General features: G+C 34.9%; 2 protein-coding genes across 2 annotated transcripts; both read right to left on the bottom strand.

Annotated features, from left to right (window-relative positions):
* Nucleotides 1–39: 39 nt before the first annotated feature.
* Nucleotides 40–6,772, bottom strand: LOC107612334 (transcription factor GTE10). The gene is made up of 10 exons (XM_088496485.1): nucleotides 4,658–6,772; nucleotides 3,976–4,024; nucleotides 3,630–3,788; nucleotides 2,884–2,954; nucleotides 2,643–2,712; nucleotides 2,443–2,523; nucleotides 2,249–2,364; nucleotides 1,925–1,991; nucleotides 1,662–1,792; nucleotides 40–1,049 (listed from the first exon to the last, which is right to left on the bottom strand). Exons 1-10 carry the CDS (start codon nucleotides 5,951–5,953, stop codon nucleotides 582–584), a joined length of 2,508 nt encoding a protein of 835 aa, XP_088352611.1. The 5' UTR covers nucleotides 5,954–6,772; the 3' UTR covers nucleotides 40–581.
* A 10,812-nt stretch (nucleotides 6,773–17,584) lies between these two features.
* On the bottom strand, nucleotides 17,585–18,693 carry LOC107611795 (uncharacterized). The gene is made up of 3 exons (XM_016313688.1): nucleotides 18,374–18,693; nucleotides 17,922–18,100; nucleotides 17,585–17,871 (listed from the first exon to the last, which is right to left on the bottom strand). The coding sequence occupies exons 1-3, from the start codon at nucleotides 18,691–18,693 to the stop codon at nucleotides 17,585–17,587; spliced, it is 786 nt and encodes a 261-aa protein (XP_016169174.1).
* Between the last annotated feature and the right edge of the window lie 352 nt (nucleotides 18,694–19,045).

The following is a 19,045-nucleotide window of genomic DNA, read 5'->3' as shown; positions in this document are numbered from 1 at the left end:
TTGGGTTGGGTAGGAAATTTGCAAAAGCTCGCAATCCCCTTAAACATGCTAATGATCCTATTCATTTCGATACGAAAAATGTACAAATAACATCTAAAATATTCAACCTAGTTTGCCTCATCACACTAAAGCTATCCTCTCACAAGCACCACAAGCAACTTTAAAGATTGAAATAAATAGAAAGAATCGATTTTAACCTCTGTTCTAACATTTTACTTTGCAACTGAGGCTAACTAGTCAAGGTGATGCATATCGTTGCAAAGGAGTTACTTCTTGCAAGCAAAATTGGCACACTTCCCATCTACACATCAAACCCCTACAATAAATGCGGTCTAGCTTGGTATACCACATTTTTAAACTGTTTCCCAAACTAATACTAATATTGAAGAGAGCCCAAACCAAATCCAATGTCCAGGCAGTCCAGCCATAAACTTTTACTATACCATCTTCAAACTTCTCAAGGAGACAGCTCATCTTCTATCTTACAGGGGTGCTGGAAAAACGAGCACCCTGTAACCCTACAACTGTTCCTCACGACCACCAAATTCTTGCATGAGCGAGAAGGAAAACAAAGGGACAGATCAGTCAATTTCTCCTTCTTCAACATCATTTGATTTCCCAGCAGCACGTTGAGGTGGTTGTTCCTCCAAATCTTCATCATCATCCTTCACGTATAATCCCAACTGCTCTAAGGGATTACCCTCCTGTTTGGAACTATCCAATCCACCTTCAGGATGATCTGGATTTGTCTCGTCTTTGAAAATTGGTAACTGTTCACCAGGAGCAGCACTAGCCGTCTCTTCATCTTTTGGTTGTCCTGCAGCACCCTGAGGCAGTTCTTCGTCCAAATCCTCATCATCGTCCTTCATATACAATCCTAGCTGTTCTAAAGGATTTCCCTGTAGCTTGAAACTACCCAATCTACTTTGTAGAGGATCTGGGCTCGCCTCTTCTATGTAGCTTGGGAACTGTTCACCTTGTACAGCACTCAGCATCTCCAGATCTTCCAAAAATTGACTGCCCTCGTTGATGTCAACAGTTTTCTCCATCTAAAAAAGTCACCATTCGGTAAGAACACAAAGGAAGCTCAATTTGCATCACAACATATGAACTACAAGATATTAGTGTTATGTGCACTAGTGACTTAATCCACCCTTTTATTTAGTGACAACTGTGAGATTAGTCAAAGACAGTAAATATTTTTCTCTACTTTAGGTGGGCTTGATTCAAATCTTGAAAATAGCCACACACACACATATATATCATGTAGAGTATTTTAGGAAGAAAATTACAAATCCCATCCCCTTTATAAAAAATAGATGGATGATACCAGAATCAATTGCATGATTTTACAATGTCTCATTGCAAATTCTTTGTAAAATAGAGAAAATAATAATTGTGGGGAACAATGAAGTTAGTTTGGAGACATTAAGATTTTTAAATCCTTTGGATTACCTATTGACTTGTGGGATAGAATACAAATCTCGGAATCACTTTCCAACTCTCTTAAGGGAGATTATGTTACTGATTTACATAGGGACTTTGGAAATGTTTGCTATTGTTCACTGCTATTCTTTAGGACCCCACAGAGGCTTTTTTAAGGAACTGTATGTTTCATGTTTCTTATTGATTTTCATTTTCTACCTCTCTTTAGAAGTTACCTTTTGCAATGCCAACCGAGCTGCTTCTCTCTCCTGTTCCCTCTTCTTCTTAGCTTCAGCTGCAGCTATTGCTTCAGCTTTCCTCCGAGCCTCTTCTGCAGCCTTTGCCTCTGCCTGCAACCGTGCTTTCTCTACAGATGCAAACCAAATTGAAAACGATAAATTAGTAAAACAATGCAAACCTTGAAAAAGTATAATTTGAGAAAATTAGACTACAGGTACCACAGAATGAGTATTACAAGGTTCAAAAATCAGAAACACACCTTCCTTCTGCCTCCTTTCAAGTTCTTCTCTCTCCATCCTAAGTTTTTCTGGATCCTGCTTTTCGGCCTGAGATCAAAGGTGGAACCAATTAGACCAGATTTTAAAAACCACTTGCATTAATGTTGGCAAGGCTTTTATCAAAGGTGGTAATGATGGTAATTACCAGATTAGAAACCTGTGAAGTGAAAGAACTTTATTGGCGAGAAAAGAAAAATTAAAAACTACGATTTTTTTTTTAGATGTACCGAGTTGACAGCCAACAGACTTGTTTCCAAGAGTAGGGTACAAAAATCTCTAGCTACCACATTACCACCTTAACAAACCTTTTCAAGAGCCTTCTCTCGAGCTTTAAGAATAGTGTCAGCAAACCGGCTCCTTAGTAAAGCTGCCCGGTAGAGCTTGTCGGGAGAGACTTGCCTCTGAGGTGGAGCACTCTCCCCTAAAATGTTATATTACGAAGGGTGAGATCATGCCCCCAAAACTAAGAGCAGACAGTTTCTTCATGTTTCAAGCTTACCCTCTTGAAGGCTTTCTGGCTCAGTAGTCACTAGTTTGGTCTGCGAATCCTTTTCGGCTTGGCCATCCACATTAATTGAATCTATACATGAAAGAGAGCTATAAGGCAACAATTCCTGGACCATCCTCAATTCCTCATCAAAAGAAATGCCTAAGATGAAAATATACACACAATTAAAAAACACCAACTTGGGGACTCACCCTTTTCGGACTCAGAATTACCAGGATCCTGTCTGTTTTGATTGGAAATAAAGACAGGCCCTACATTTTCCTGCAATATTGTTCAGAAATGAAGGTTCATTAAAAATAGTAGGGGTACATTGCAAACAACTAGGAATTAATAAAATTTCAGCAGTCTGTTCATAGACATTGTTTATGATGGGATATTATATAAGTGTCTAATACACCATATTATTAGACAACTCATGGATATCCCTTTTACCTTGGCACTAGGAGGTTCTGGGGATTTGGCAGTGTCTAACTCACTAGCCGAGGAACTAGCTGAGTCTGAATCTGTCACGCAACAAAGTTGTATAAGAAAAGCATATTCCAGATCCAACATACAGAGAAATTCATTATCAAGGGTTATATTGCCTTCATCTTGAGATAAGAACTGAATTTTAAAGAATAGCCTACGAAATGTCTTGCAAAAGTGCAATGTTCAATCATCACATTATCTAAAATCCTCAATCTCATTTATAGAAAATAAAAAATAGTAAAACCATAAACATAAACTATCATGAGATTTTCTTTTATCCAATAATTAGAACATAAAAATAACAGTCAACACTGTCCGGGCAACAAAAAATGTACAATTAAAATAAAATATCCAAGAAAACCTACTGATGCAGATAAATAGAGACTAGGTTGTTTTCTAGGAGTCAAATCTAACACAAAATTAATGTTAAAAGACTAGTCTAGTTACAGAACATAAGAATATTAGAAGGACCAAGTTCTGGAGGCAATTGCTTGGACAAGAGAAGGCCTTTTTTTGCTGCTTTTTCTTTTTCTTGGTTTTTTTTTTTTTGTGGGGGGGTGGGGGGGTCAGATATCATACGCAATGACACACTAATACTCAATGAACAATAAGGGAGTCCACAACAAGAAAATACAGATCAAATTACAAATTATCAGAAGACTAAACTCATTGTGATATGAGAAATAAGAAAAGTAAGCAGCTACACAAACCACTGGAAGAAGAGCCAGATTCACTACTGGAGCTACTTGAACTGCTGCATTTAGTGTTTCTGTTGGCACCATCTTTCTCAATCTCTACTGGAGGATAATTTGATACAGGAGGATCATTCACACCAACAATGTCCACATCCTCCTCAACTTGATCATTACCTGCATTTGCACAGCAAAGTTCAAGAATTACAAGTAGTTTCAACGATGAACTTATCATATGAACCCAAAAAAAACAAAGATAACTAAAAAAATAATATATATATATAAAGATCAATTTATCATAGACATGTCTATCATCAAGATATAACCAGGAAAAAAGAAGAAAACAACAACAAATCGAATATACCTTTAGGTGGTTGCATTGACGAGTTGCTAAACCCAGATTCATTCACAAGCTGCACAAAGATCAAGCAAGCAAACAAAAACCATTAGCCTGAATGATACACATGCCATAGATTATTTAAAGACATGCACTATATTACGCCCATCGTGATAGTACAGCACATAAAGAAAAACATAAGACTAAATCACAGATTTGCTCCAAATATTTCATTTCTAAAAATGTTGAATTTGCACACAAATGTTAGATTGAATTTGCATATCAAAAGATCACAAATTTAAGCACTATATAGCTCCATTTAATTCTTAATATTAATATTTTGAAATATAAACATCATCAACCAGTTGATTGGATTTTTCCAAATGTCCACTTTATCTTTAGTTTGACAACATGACGGACTATCCAACAGATAGGTTATTACACAAAAAGTTAATCCCAGCTGTATTAAATTTTTAATATTAATATTTTGAAATATAAACATCAACCAGTTGATTGGATTTTTTCAAATACCCACTTCTATCTTTTAGTTTGACATCATGACGGACTATCCAACAGATAGGTTACACAAAAAGGCAATCCCAGCTGTATAATAGGTGAAAATACCCACCCTATATGAGCAAATACACACACACACACACATACAGAGAGAGAGAGAGAGAGAGAGAGAGAGAGAGAGAGAGAGACGGACCTCCATTTCACTCTGTCTCGCTTTGGCCACGGATTTTTGCTTCTCCAGCACATAATCATCAAGAAGCTTCCGCAATTTGAATAAGGTATCATCACTTAGGGCATCAATGTCAATCTCAATCTCATCATCATTGGCCTGACCTGAACCATAACTTTGCTCTTTCAAGAAGTCAACAATGGTTTCAGGCAACTCTCCAAGCATTGCCTCCAACTCCATACTCAATTTATGCTTCTCCTCATCAGTCATGGTTCTTTTAACAGGCTCTGGTTTCACTTTAGTTTCTTTCGGGGTAATTTTATTCTTTTTCATGGGAGGAATTTGGTTAAAATTTCCAGTTTCTATATAAGCAGTTGACTTTGATGGCTCAGAACGAGCACTGTTCATGGCAGGAAGTTTCTTCTCTATCGGCTTCCATTTCGTTTCAAACATCTTACTAAGAGTCTCTGCCATGAGGTGTACATCATTCCCAGGTGGATTATAAGTCATTGCGTTTGAAAAAGTTAGCCGTACATCTGCAGCAAACTCCATAGGACTTGAATATTTACCAGACGTTATTCTATTCTTCACTGTACCCAAATCCATGGGATGTTTGATGACATTGAAATAATCCGGAATGTTCAATTTAACAGCATCAACTGGTGTGTTAAAAACCCAACTAAACTGATGAGACATCAACCGGTTAAGTAATGTCTCGCAAGGTTTCATCAATGCAGCTAATGAAGAATCAGCAGGTTTTGCATGCTCAAACTGCCCAGACATACTTTTTTTGGTCTTTGGACCGTTATGTCCTGGTAAGGGCCTTTTCTTACCCTGGGGCACCGATGCTTCTTGTGGTCTATACTTGCTCTCCGGGTGAGGTCTTTTCTGTCCCGCACTGCAGCCCCTAATATCGCCGGGGGAAGTTAATGCAACAACATTCGGCTTCATACCATCAACTTTCTTCTGAAGTTCCCTTACACGTTCGAGCTCCCGTGCTAACCTCTGTTTCAAGTCCTTCCTCTCGAAATCTGACATCTTTGACAATTTGAAATGCTGGAATGGCACATCAAAATCACCATAACCATCAGCATTCAATCCAATGCATTTCCTCTTTGGCGCTGTCAGTTCCGTATCAACCCGTCCGGAGCTACCCAACCCCTCTGATTCACCCATAGTCTCCACCGCATGTCGGAAATCCGGAACAAATCCAGTAGAAAAGCCTTTGGAGTATTTCCTAGACTTGCCCATTGTCTGTGAGTGAGCGTACAACCTGGATTCCTTTTGCCCAGCAAAGTCTATTGGTACAGTTGGTGCCATAGCATAAGCTCACAATAACTGCACATATCAACTACAACAATATGAAACATGTTCTTCTCCCACACCACACGGCAATCTCTGAATAAGACCCAAATTCTCAGAAGCACAAATCAAGTCTAATCTCCAAATCTTAATGCAACACAGCACTACAAAACCCAATGGTGGGTGTTCTTCTCTCATTACCTATCCAATCCACTAGAAGTTCTTTATTCTCCACAACTTGATCCTCAAAAATAAAAAATAGCTGGTCCAATCAAATAAAGCCAGTTTCTTCCTATTCAAAAAATGCAGAAGCTCTATGCGAGTACCAACTAGTATAGAGAGGGAAAGCCACACTATGAAGAAACCCTCCTTTTCTATTTATTTACCTCTTCCCCCAAAATAGAGCACAATATTATTACAAAGCAATCGAAAGAATGTAATAGGTAAAGGAAACTAACGGAATCATAAACCCTAGATCGATAAGGACGTAGAGAAAATGCGGCGACGGAAGCAAATAGAAAGAACGAAAAATCTCGAAACCCTAAGCATAAATCCAATTCGAAGAAAACCTGGATCTCAATCACCGAGCACGCATGAAATGCAATGAGCCACAAACCCTAACAGAAGAAGAAGAAGAATGAGAAGAAGAAGCAGCCTTTTCTCTGTGTGAACGAACGAGAGAGAGAGAGAGAAAATTAAGAGAGCGAAAGAGAGAGAGAACGAAAAAACGAAACGAAACGAAATCTACAGAGCGAAGGCTGTGAGATCGCTGGTTTAGTTGTTTCGCTTTCTCTTCTCTCTACTTAAAGCCACGCTACAACCTTCCCCGCCGCTGCTGAGAAGATCTCAGCCGTTCAAACATTTTACACACGACTGCATATCTGACGGCACATATTTTTGGGGTGTTTTTGCGTGTTAGTCCTTTCCGCTTTCGCCACGTGGACTGTGAAATGTGGACCCTCTTGTGATTAATCAGAGTTTTAACCACAAACACAACACACTCCTGTCCTTTCAACTAGTCTCTTAACTCTTCATTTAAATATTTTTTTCCCCCATTAAATTGGTATTTTAATTGTGTTTGAGTTTGAGTTTCTAAACCAACTTGAAGAAAAATTAAAAAGTTTGAGTTTCACAATCACAAGCATATGAAAGTATATCATTCTCATAATATTGTTTTTCCATACAAAATTATCTATTAACTACTATGATCCATTAATGCATTTTTATTTTCTTAAATTTAATTTAAATTTATACTAAAAATAAAAAAAGTTAGATTGATAAGTACATATTTTATTGATATTTTTTTAAAATATTCTATTATACTGATATATGTTTTCAGCATGGTATACTATCTTTACGTGGCAGTATCAGAGAACGACGCATGGATATAAAAATAGTTGTAAAAAAGAGAAGTAGAGGTATCTCGTTTTACGCGTGAGAGTCATTATATAGTAGTTAATTTTGTAACTAGATGTTAGAGTAATGGGCCCATCATTTGTGAATTGGTAGGAATTTTTTTAGCTTGAAATATATAGTTTAACCAAAAATAGCTATTCGAGTTAGGCTTTTTGTTATCCTATAAATTTGACATGAGTAGAAGGTATATAATGTAAACAGTGCGATTAGTTATCTTTTAAATATTATTCTATCATTCTCACAATATTGTGTTTTCATACAAAACTATCTATTAACTACTATGACCCATTAATGCATCTTTATTTTCTTAAAATTTAATTTAAATTTATACTAAAAATAGAAAAAGTTAGATTGATAGGTACACAATCTATTAATATTTTTTTTTTAAATTCTATCATGCTGACATAGTTTTTCAGCATGGTATGCTGTCTTTACGTGGCAACATGAGAGGACGACGCATGGACATGGGAATGGTTGTGGAACAGAGAAGTAAAAGTATTCCGTTTTGCATGTGAGAGTCATTATATGAAAAATTCTATCCTACTGACGTATGTTTTCAGCATGGTATGCTGTCTTTACGCATAGGCATGAGAGTGGTGTGAAATGGAGAGCTAGAGGTGTTCTGTTTTACGTATAAGAGTCATTCTGTGATAATTAGTTTTGTCATTAAATATTGGAGTAATAGACTCATCATTTGTGGACCGGTATGAATTTTTTGTTTTGAAATGTATAATTTGATCAAAAAAAGCTAGTTGGGTTAGGCTTTTTGTTATCCAATGAATTGATGTGAGTAGCAGGCGTATAATGTAAGCAGTGCAATTAGATATCTTTTAAATATTGTTCTTTATTCAGCTTTTAGAAGAAAAAAAATAAAAAATAAGTAATTTTTCTGACTTTTTAAATAATGGGTACATGAAAGTGGGTATTTAAATTAATTAAATAATAATAAATTTTTAAAAAAGCTTAACAAAGACTAAATTTTAAAGAACAAGTAGCATTATCATAATGTAAATGCCCAAAACGAAAATATTTTAAGAAAGAGTGAGTAATAATAGTAGTTGAGCTTTTGGACAAAAAAAAAATGAAATAGCTGATCTGTTTTGTTGGACATTGACTTCCTGATACGCAATGAGGTATGAAGAGAATTATGGGTGTTATAATACTGATTAAAAAATTATGCACGATAAGATCTGAACTCCATTTAAGAGTGTGTCATTGGTCAATAAGTTCCTGCATATACAAGACGGGATTTAAATTCCTCATACTTGCTTAAACAAACCATTCAACCTATCTAAATTGATTCTCAATAAATTGCTTATTTCTTTTTCTGGGCTGGAAGGTTATAATCCCAAGTTCTTATTCGAGGGCTATTTTTATTTTTCCAATATTTGGGTTGCAAACATAGTTTAGAGTTAGGCTCTTAGACCAACATCAGACACTTTGTAAAAAACAAGTCTGATCCAACAAAAGAAAGAAAGAAAAAAACAACTAGCGGATCCTAAAAACAAAAGACAAATGTTTTTTTTTTTTTGTAAACTTGCTATGAAGAGACTTATTTTTGAAAATTGTATCCTCCCTGACCCAAAAATATTCTCTCTGTCCAACCCAAAAATAAAAAATAAAAATATTAAATGTGTATGTATTAATGTTTGTAGACAGATCTGGTATCAACTTGCTTTTGTAAAATGAATTTTATTAAAATTAGATTGGCGTCAATGTGATTTATAATCATGTTACATATATATTAAAAATCTGTTATTTATATAAAATATATAAAACAGTTAATTTAGTTGCTGATTTGTAGTATATATATAGTCTTTTATTTGTCTTTAGATAATACTTTGTCTAATATAATTTCGTGAGAATGAATCAAATAAACTAAAATTCTGTTGGGTGTGTATGACTGTTGAAAAGGACATTTTATTTTTTTAAAATATTAACTGTAATTCATATTTTTCAATTTAAATAAATCACATCACTAATTAGAATAATTATACTATTATTATTTTATTATCAGATAAATTATTTAAAAATATTTCTCAAATTAATATTTTGTAATATAATGCTTTGACTTTTTAACTAATATTATTGGATTTAAGTATTAATCTTTTAGAAATAGAAAATATATTTTGTGCTTTTTTATTTAAATATTTATTAATTTTGTATGTTGGAACAAAACAACAATTTTTTAGTGGTGAAATTGGTAGTTAAAATATGCATATTGTATTTGAAAATACTATTCATGCACAAAACATTCTTGATACCTATATAAAAATACAATTGTTATTAATTATATGTTTAAATTATTCTTTAATTAATAAAACAAAGAAAATACGTATTTGATTATTAAAAAAATAATGTTAAAACTGATTTTTTAGTTGTAGCGGAATTTATTTTATTTTACTCTTGTAGCAACAATACGTCAATATAAAAATAGAAAATTCGTGCTTTGGTTTTGGTCTATGTAAACAAGTAATTGAAAAATTCCAATAACATAAAAACAATTAAACAAATACATGCAACCTAGCATAGCTAGTGGTTTTTTAAACATCATATTTTAGATTCAATTCTTATGGACATGTATGCAAAAATCAGACATTAACTATAATTGAGAGACATTTTAATGGACTTAAATAAAAAAATTAGACATTGACATACAAAAGAAGGCAAACAAAACAGAAAAAGAAAATAAGAAAGAATCACTCCAAAATCTAGAATAAGATGTGTAATAAAATTTTAAAATAATTTTTAGTTCGTGGAATATGAAGAGTTTAAAAAGTGTTAGAAAGTGGAGAATAGTAAAAAAATTTAAGTGTAAAAATAATGTGAATATGCTAGGATTGATAGAGATAAAAAAAAAAAAAGAGATGATTACTAAGTTTGATGTAGTGTAAATTTGGGATAATGATGTGGTGGATTGGAAATTTGTGGGATCAGAAGGTGCTTCCGGAGGTTTATTAATAATGTGGGATAGTATGATGTTTAGGTTAAGTAATTGTTACAAAGAGGAGAGATGTTGTGTATAGAAGGAGAATTGACAAACAAAAATTTTCTTTTTGCAGTTTGTTTGGTGTATGGTGTGCATATAAGGGAGGAGAAACTTGATGTGTAGGAAGAGTTGAGTTTTTTTATCGGGGATATGTCAAGTTCATCTTTATTACATGGGTGACTTCTAGGGGTGTTCGCGGTGCGGTGCGGTTTGGTTCGGTTATTTAAGAAAAAGACATCCGATCCGATCGTTTATTAAAACTGCAGTTCGGTTTATTTCGATTTTTTTGCCAAGACCATCCAAACCAAACCAATTAAAATCAGTTTGGTTTGGTTCAGTTTGTTCAGTTTTTTAATTAATTCAAACAAAAACAATGAACAATATAAGCACATAGCTCATCATAAATTCATAATGATACAAAATTTATAAAAGAAAAGGAAGAATAAGATAAAACATATAAAAAAAGATAGGAGTGGATGCAACTTCTATAAAACAAGGAACAATCATAACAAATAATATTTATAAAAAAACCTAGATTAATGAAAAGAATAATTCAATCAATCAATTTTTTGGTGATCTTATATTTGTAGATTTGTTTGGAGGAGCATTACATGTCCACCAGTTCCACCTTCACTTTCACCAATATTATCCTTCATACTATGATCAAACTACAAAAATATTACAGATACAACATTAAATATCAACACACCCGTGAATCAAAACCAAAAATAGAATAACAATAAATCATTGAATCAATAACAAGTTAAAAGAAAAAAATAGCAGCAGCCATTAGACCAATAACGCAAGAAGACCTGTCATGTTCATTGTACCCTTTGCACCATATTTGAAGGTTTCAAAAACATATTTAGAATTATTCTACCCGTGAAAATTTTTACAATAACAGTGACTATTATTATCAACCTCATCACACCACCAATTTATCAAAACCATACAAATACCACCAAAATCATATTTTGAGTCTCCACTTTTTAATTAACAGATTAACAAATTCAGATTCAAATCAATTAGCAGCAGCAATAATAAGAATAAACAATTAACAATCACAGTTAATAGTAGCAGTAGCAATAATAATGATTAATTAACAAATTAAAATTCATAATTAACAAATTAAAAAAAAAAGATAATAGTAGCAGCAGTCAGCAAAAATTAGAAGAGAGAATAGTAAATCAAGAAGTAAAATTAATAGAACACAGAAAATCAAGAAGCAAAAAATAGCAAGAGATTGGATCAGAAGTAGAAGAACCAACCTGACTCATGCTCCATTCTTAATGATTTGCTGATGCAGACAGACTGGATGAGTGCAGGGGGGACGACGGAGAGAGAGGTGCTACGAGGATGACGACGTGTTGCTGCAGCCTTCGTGGATCCATGGAGAACGATGGCGTGCTGCTGGGAGAGGACGACGACGTGCTGTGTGGAGCCGTGCTAGGGAGGACGACGAAGAGAGAGCGGTGCTACAAGGAAGGGAGAAGGATAGAACAGGGCTGCAGGACGCGAGTCAGGGTTGGTGTTGTCCAGCGGCAGGCCGGCAACAATGGTGGAGGCGTGGAGCAGAAGGAGGAAGAGGAAGGGAGAGGGAGAGCAAAAGGCGCTGAGAGTTCAGAGGATTGGAGGCAAAGGGGAAAGAAGAGTTAGGGTTATGTTGTTGCTGCGGCTGTTAGGTCATTTGGGGGTAGGTTTAATTTAGGGTTTTTTATAAACCGGTTCAGTTCGGTTCAGTTAGGGTTTTCCTTATCAGAACCAAAAACCGAACCAAATCGCAGAAAAACTACAAAATTTCATTTTTTCAGTTTTTTCGATTTTCGATTTGTTCAGTTATCAGTTTTTTTTGTTCAGTTGGTCGGTTTTATTCGGATTGGATCGGTTTTGAACATCCCTAGACTTTAATGAGGTTGTGCAGTTGGAAGAAAGAAAAGGCGCTAGTGTGTTAACAACAACAGCGGAAGAATTTAAAACATGGATACACGATATGAAACCGGTGGATATAGAATTGAATGACCGTAAATTTATGTCGTTCAGGGGTCAATCGTGTAGTCGAATTGATAGAATGTTGGTGAGTTTGGTTTTTTTGCTATCATTTGGAGCACTTGGTTAGTAACGAATGACAGAATTTTTAGGAATCAAAAGATAGGTGTTGTGGAAGTTGTCAACATGTCGATTAGGAGTTACAAAGAGTGGAGTGATATTTAATCTTTTGGGTTGTTGATGGCATTGTCGAAGATGATTAGAGATTAATTTATTTTATCTGTCTAGTACTTTTTTATTGATGCTCCACCTTAAATGTGTTGAGTTTTTTGTTGAAGGGTACTTACAAATTTGATTAATTAATATTATTAATATTATTATTAATATTAATAAACGGTTACTAACCATTTAGTACCATTTGACTAAAGGGACATAACTTTTTAAAAATTGTGTATATTCAAAATATTGTATCCATTGACTAAAGGAATACAACTCTTTAATAATTGTGTATGTTCAAAATATTGTATCTATTAGTAATAGAAAAGACACAACCATTTGTGTACATAAATTATAATTGCTACGTGCAAAATATAAATAAGTTATTGTCCCCTATTTCATATACACAAGTACTAAGTGTATATTTTACTTAATTATTAAGAGATTTTCTTTATTCAAGAGAGTTGAGAATTTCTTACTATTGCTAATTAAGAAATTCTTAGGTTTCATTGTATCCTGGAAAAGTATTATCAATCCTATAGCAACTAAGTGAGGAGACAAATATCTCTCTAAAGAAAGCGATCTAATCGTGCCTTGAAATCATCTTCATATACCTAACAATTTTTAGGGAGATATTTGAAGATGGCACAAGATCAAAACACCACGTTCAAAGTCATGAATCAAGAGTTTGTCAAGCTATATCGCTTTGATGGAACGAACTCCAAGGACAAGATGATGTTTCTTCTTTCAGTTCTCAATCTTACATATGTGATTGACCCAAAGACTACATCAATTGTCGATACCGCTGAAAATTCCACACCGGAAGAGAAAGAAAAGATTGTTCAATTGAAGAAGAAACGTGATGAAGATACTTTTGCATGTCGAGGTTATATTCTCAATACTTTATCCAACCGATTTTATGATCTTTATATGTCAATTCAATCACCATTCAAGATTTGAAAATTTTTAGAAGAAAAGTACAATACTGAACAACAAGTAACAGATAAATTTATTATGATGAAATATTTCAAATTTATTATGAATGATACTATACCTGTTATGGATCAAATTCATGAATTACAAATCCTTATAAGTAGACTTCGTGATCTACAAGTGGTGATCTCTGAATCATTACAAGTTGGAGCAATTATTTTAAAATTGCCTTCATCATGGAATGGTTATAGGAAGAAAATTTTATATCTTGGCGAGGACTTCACAATTGAGAAATTACTAAGGCATAGACGTATAGAGGAGGAAACTCGAAAATATAATGCTGTGTATCTCTCTCAAAGTTCTAAAGTGAATCATATTGGTGAAGACAAAATCAATAAGAAGAAAATAAAATCGTACCTTAGTGGATATGGTTAATTTAATGTTACTAAATGCAAAATTACTTTACAATTTGTGGGGTGAATCATTATTAACATCATGTCATATCCATAATAGGATACCTTTAAGACATAGAAAGGTTTCTCCTTATGAAATTTAGAAAGGAAGAAAACCTAATTTGAATTATCTAAAAGTGTGGGGGTGTTTAGCCTTTTATCAAGTTCCCGATCAAAAGAGAACCAAATTGAGGCCAAGAGCCATAAAAGCCACTTTCATAGTATATGCTCAAAATTTTAAAGCATATAGAATATTAGACTTAGTGTCTAATGTAGTTGTTGAATCAAGAGAGGTAGAATTTTTTAAAATAATTTTATCAATGATTCAACTTCTAGTTTAAAATATCTCCAAAATGATATTAATATTTCACAAGAAATAAATAATCAAAATAGTAAACGTCTAAGTGACAAAGAATTGATTGAACCAAAGAAGAGTTTGAGAGTAAAAAAAGAAAAGGAATTGGATCTAAATTTTTTTTCTTCTCACGCTATCACCCTTTTTGGTAGAAGAAACTAGAAATTCTATGGCAAACAAGATTCTTATTGTGATGAACATAGAGGGTGATCCTCAAACATTCAAAGAGACTATGACTTCAAGGAATTCTATCATTTAGAAAGAAGCATCAAATGATGAAATGGACTCAATATTATCAAATAATACTGGGTCTTGGTTAATTTACCTCCAGGATCAAAGCCTATAGGATGTAAGTGGGTATTTAGAAAAAAGTATAACACTGATAGTTCATTACAAACCTTTAAAGTAAGGTTAGTGGCCAAGGAGTTTAGACAACAAGAAGGTCTAAACTATTTTGATACCTATGCACCTGTGGCAAGAATGACTTCTATTAGGACTCTTATAACATTAGCATCCATTTACAAGCTTCATATACATCAAATGGATGTTAAAACGACTTTTCTAAATGAAGATTTTAATGAAGAAATTTATATAGAGCAACCGGAAGGCTATGTGCTAACCAGAAATGAAAAAAAAAAAAGCTTGTAAATTGATTAAGTCTTTGTATGGTCTAAAACAAGCGCCTAAACAATGGCATAAGAAGCTTGATTCAGTGGTATTATCAAATGGCTTCTCACATAATAGTACAGATAAATGTATTTACTCAAAATTTACTAAAAATTATGGAGTAATCATTTGTCTATATGTTGATGATATGTTAATCATCGGAACAAATTTAAAAGGAATTCGTGTAACGAAGGAGTATCTAACTTCTATATTCAAGATGAAGAATTTGAATGAAGTTGATATAGTATTAGGCATAAAGGTACATAAGAATGAAGTTGGCTTTACTTTAAGTCAATCTCATTATATCAAAAATGTATTGGAAAAGTTTAATGTATGCAATGTATTGTACAAGACCTGATATAGCATTTGCTATGTGTAAATTATCAAAATTTACAAGAAAGCCTAGCAATCAACATTGAAAAGTTATAACAAGAGTTCTTGGTTATCTTAAGAAAACCATAAACTTGAGATTACATTATAGTTATTATCCCACAGTTTTAGAAGGTTATTTCGACGCAAGTTAGACTACAAATCTTAGTGATAACAAATTCACTTCAAGATGGATTTTCACCATAGGTGGTGGAGCAATAAGTTGGACCTCAAAGAAACAAACATATATTACACATTCTATTATGGAGGTTGAGTTTGTAGCTTTATCAGCCGCAGATAAAGAAGTGGAATGGTTAAGAAATTTGTTGTATGATATAAAGTTGTGGCCACAACAGACGACAACCATTTCAATTTTCTGTGATAGTGAATCAACCATGTCTCGAACATATAATAAGGTTTATAATGAAAAGTCTAGACACATAAGTTTGAGATATGATTTTGTGAGGCAACTAATAGATGATGGTGTAATTACCATCACTTATATAAGATCTCAAGAAAATTTAGCAGACTCTTTGACTAAAGGTTTGTCAAGGGATAAAATCAAAGAGACTACTGCTAAAATGGGATTACAATCTATTATTGCTAAATGATGAGAATCCAACCTTATTCTAGTAGACTACTAGTTTCAAGGTTTAATGAGAATCCAACCTTATTTAGCAATTGGAGCACTAAGGTATAAGATTTAGTGCTATTTACAATAAATTAGGAGGGCGAGTTAAAACTCTTAATGGAATGATAATATTATTTATCAAAATATTCCACATATATGAATATAGTAGTGGTGCCACTCTAATCGAGAATTTCAGAGGTTTTATTCTCGTAAATATTCATGAAACCAGGATGAGCACAAAGTCATATAAGTGCTTAAAATTATAAACTCTTGAACTTGGAGGATATAAGTAATGTATGTGATTTAATTATTAAGAGATTTTCTTTGTTCAAGAGAGTTGAAAATTTATTATTATTGATAATTTTTTTTTTGAAAGAGAAGCTCAACACATAAAGTGGAGCATAGAGAAAAACAAAAGTAAAACAACTCAGACAAAGAGACAAATCCTGTAACCTACAATAACATATATCCCTTTGTTATCTCCGGCATTGCCATCAACAATAAAAGAGATCTACACCTAACCACTCCTTGTAGCTCAGAAAGGACATGTTGATAATCTCGTCAACTCCTTTTCCTTTGTTTTGGAAGATCCTCCTGTTCCTTTCCAGCCATAAGTTTCAGGTAATCGCACAAAAGCACACCATCCATTTCTTGCACTCCGCCTTCCTTTGTGATATCTCTGTCCAGCTTAAGAAATGCTCCTTCAACGTACATGGGCAAGACCATTGACTACCAACATACGATAATTATGCACACCAAACCTGCCAAGCAAAACTACAGCCAAGGAACAAGTGGTGACCAGACTCAATATTTTCATTACAGAAAACACACAATGTATCTTGTTGGTTAATAGCCCCAAACCGACTCAGTCTCTCCTTTGTACTGATCCTGCCAGTCAAAGCAAACCAAACAAACAACTCCACTCGTGGCAGGACTAGTCATTTCCAAATAGTTTTAGTAAAGCTGTAACTTGTGATATCCTCCGGGACTATTTCTGCCTGCATTACCTGCACAAAAGAGTTAGTTGAATAAATTTCATGTTTATCATATTTCCACACAATCGTATCCTCTCTGTCATGTGCAAGCTTGACCAGCCTTAATACATCGTGTAGCTGGTTCACTAGATCTATCTCCCAATGGAACAGTTGTCGTCTCCATTGGAAGTTCCATATCCACTCTAACCATCCCAAAACCCACAATCTCCTATCACTGATCCCTTTTAGTTTGAAACAGAGAAGAGTCTTGGAAAGAAATCTTTCAACGAACCTCCAAAAAGCCAGACATCTTCCCAAAAGTGAGTACCTCTCCCATCCCCCACCACCATAGACAACCCAGTGATCATCTTCTGTCTCACTTCTTGATTCATGAACTATAACTGACAAATATTCCTCCACCCCCCCCCCCGAGCAGGTATTTCTTGGTTGGCCAGGGGTACATTTGGATCCAGATTATTACAGGAACAAACCACATTCTTCCACAGCGGACACTCCTCCTTCGAAAAATGCCACCACCATTTAAACAGAAGAACTGTGTTGCGGACCACAGCATCTCCAACTCCCAATCCGCCTAGCCTTTTAGGAGCCTGTACCACTTCCCACTTAACCATAGCCATACCATTCCTCACATCCTCCTTACTTCAAAGAAATCTTCTCTGCAAGGAAATTAACTTCTCTGCAATAGCCCTGGGCATCTTATATAAGCTCAAATAATAAACAGGAAGGCTATTCAACACAGATTTGATAAGCACCAACTTGCCGGCTTTATTAAGGGCCTTGGCCTTCCAAAGGCTGAGCTTTTCCTCCACTTTGTCTATTATTGGCTTCCAAGTCTTAACCAACCTCAGGTTAGCTCCAAGCGGGACACCTAGATATTTTACTGGAAGAGTGACATCCTTACAGCCTAGCACCCTACACGTTGTACCCACTGCTCATTACAATTAATAGGAATCAAGCTAGATTTATCAAAATTAATACTTAAGCCTGACATCAACTCAAAGCAACGAAGCAGCCTCCTGTAATTCTTGATGGTCTCTTCCTCAGGTGGGCAGAACAACATCGTATTATCTGCAAACTGAAGGTGCAACAACTCTATATGATCTCTCCCTACCAATAACGGAGATATACGACCGATCCTGATAGCTTCTCCAATCATCCTATGTAGCACGTCAACCACAAGTACAAATAAGAAAGGAGACAAAGGATCACCTTATCGCAGTTCTCTTGCCATCTTAAAAGGCTTAGATGGCGAGCCATTAATCAGCACTGACATAGAACACATACTGACACATTCCTTTATCCAACCCCTCCACCTTTTATCAAAACCCATCTTTTGTAGTACAAGGTCCACAAAACTCCACTTAACTCTATCATATGCTTTCTAGAAATCCAATTTTATAATTGCCGCTTCCTTCTTCCTCAGCTTGAACCACTCGACAGTTTCGCACGCGATAAGGGCCTCTTCATGAATCTTTCGACCTTTGACAAAAGCACTATGTGTCTCACCTACTAGCCCTGGCATAATTCTACGCATTCTCCTCACCAGCAACTTCGAGATCACCTTATACACACACCCCACCATGCTAATTGGTCGCAGGTCTTTGATTTTCTTAGCACCAGTAAACTTGGGGGTTAGCGCCACCCACGTAACATTAGCATCTGACGGTAGCTTTGAACATTGGAAGAAATTCAATAATGCTGCCGTGAATTCATTGCCAATTTTATCCCAGCACTTCTTTATGAAGTTCATGTTGTAGCCATCGCAACCTGGAGCCTTGGATGATTCACAATCTCACACTGCCTCTCTAACCTCCTGAGCCGTCGGTAGTACCTCTAACACCTTAGAATCCTCCTCACTGATCACATCCACCAGACCATCTTTGAATCCCACCAATGGAGACTTCTCTTGATATAATTTTTTGTAGAACTGATTGATGGCTATCTTGATCCTAGCTTGATTTCTTATCAAACATCCATTAATGACAAGTGCATCAATCCTATTATTCCTCCTTCTTGCAGAAGCTAAGTTGTGGAAATATCTTGTATTTTTATCCATGTCCCTCGCATGCCTAGACCTCGACATCTGCTTCCAATGTAGTTCT

The sequence above is a fragment of the Arachis ipaensis genome, chromosome B8, assembly GCF_059453495.1.
Source record: "Arachis ipaensis isolate K30076 ecotype BB chromosome B8, ASM5945349v1, whole genome shotgun sequence".
In the NCBI taxonomy this organism is placed as follows: domain Eukaryota; kingdom Viridiplantae; phylum Streptophyta; class Magnoliopsida; order Fabales; family Fabaceae; genus Arachis; species Arachis ipaensis.
This window is presented reverse-complemented; position numbering and strand designations above follow the sequence as displayed.

Excerpts from the sequence above, each read along its gene's own strand:
- LOC107612334 (XM_088496485.1), bottom strand. The coding sequence starts at position 5,953 with ATGGCACCAACTGTACCAATAGACTTTGCTGGGCAAAAGGAATCCAGG. Across the intron at positions 2,955-3,629 it reads ATCTGGCTCTTCTTCCAGTG|ATTCAGACTCAGCTAGTTCC; the intron begins GTTTGTGTAGCT and ends GTTGCGTGACAG. Across the intron at positions 2,713-2,883 it reads CAGAACCTCCTAGTGCCAAG|GAAAATGTAGGGCCTGTCTT; the intron begins GTAAAAGGGATA and ends ACAATATTGCAG.
- LOC107611795 (XM_016313688.1), bottom strand. The coding sequence starts at position 18,693 with ATGAACTTCATAAAGAAGTGCTGGGATAAAATTGGCAATGAATTCACG. Across the intron at positions 18,101-18,373 it reads GCGTGCGAAACTGTCGAGTG|GATGATTGGAGAAGCTATCA; the intron begins GTTCAAGCTGAG and ends CGTGCTACATAG. Across the intron at positions 17,872-17,921 it reads TGAGTTGATGTCAGGCTTAA|TGGGTACAACGTGTAGGGTG; the intron begins GTATTAATTTTG and ends TGTAATGAGCAG.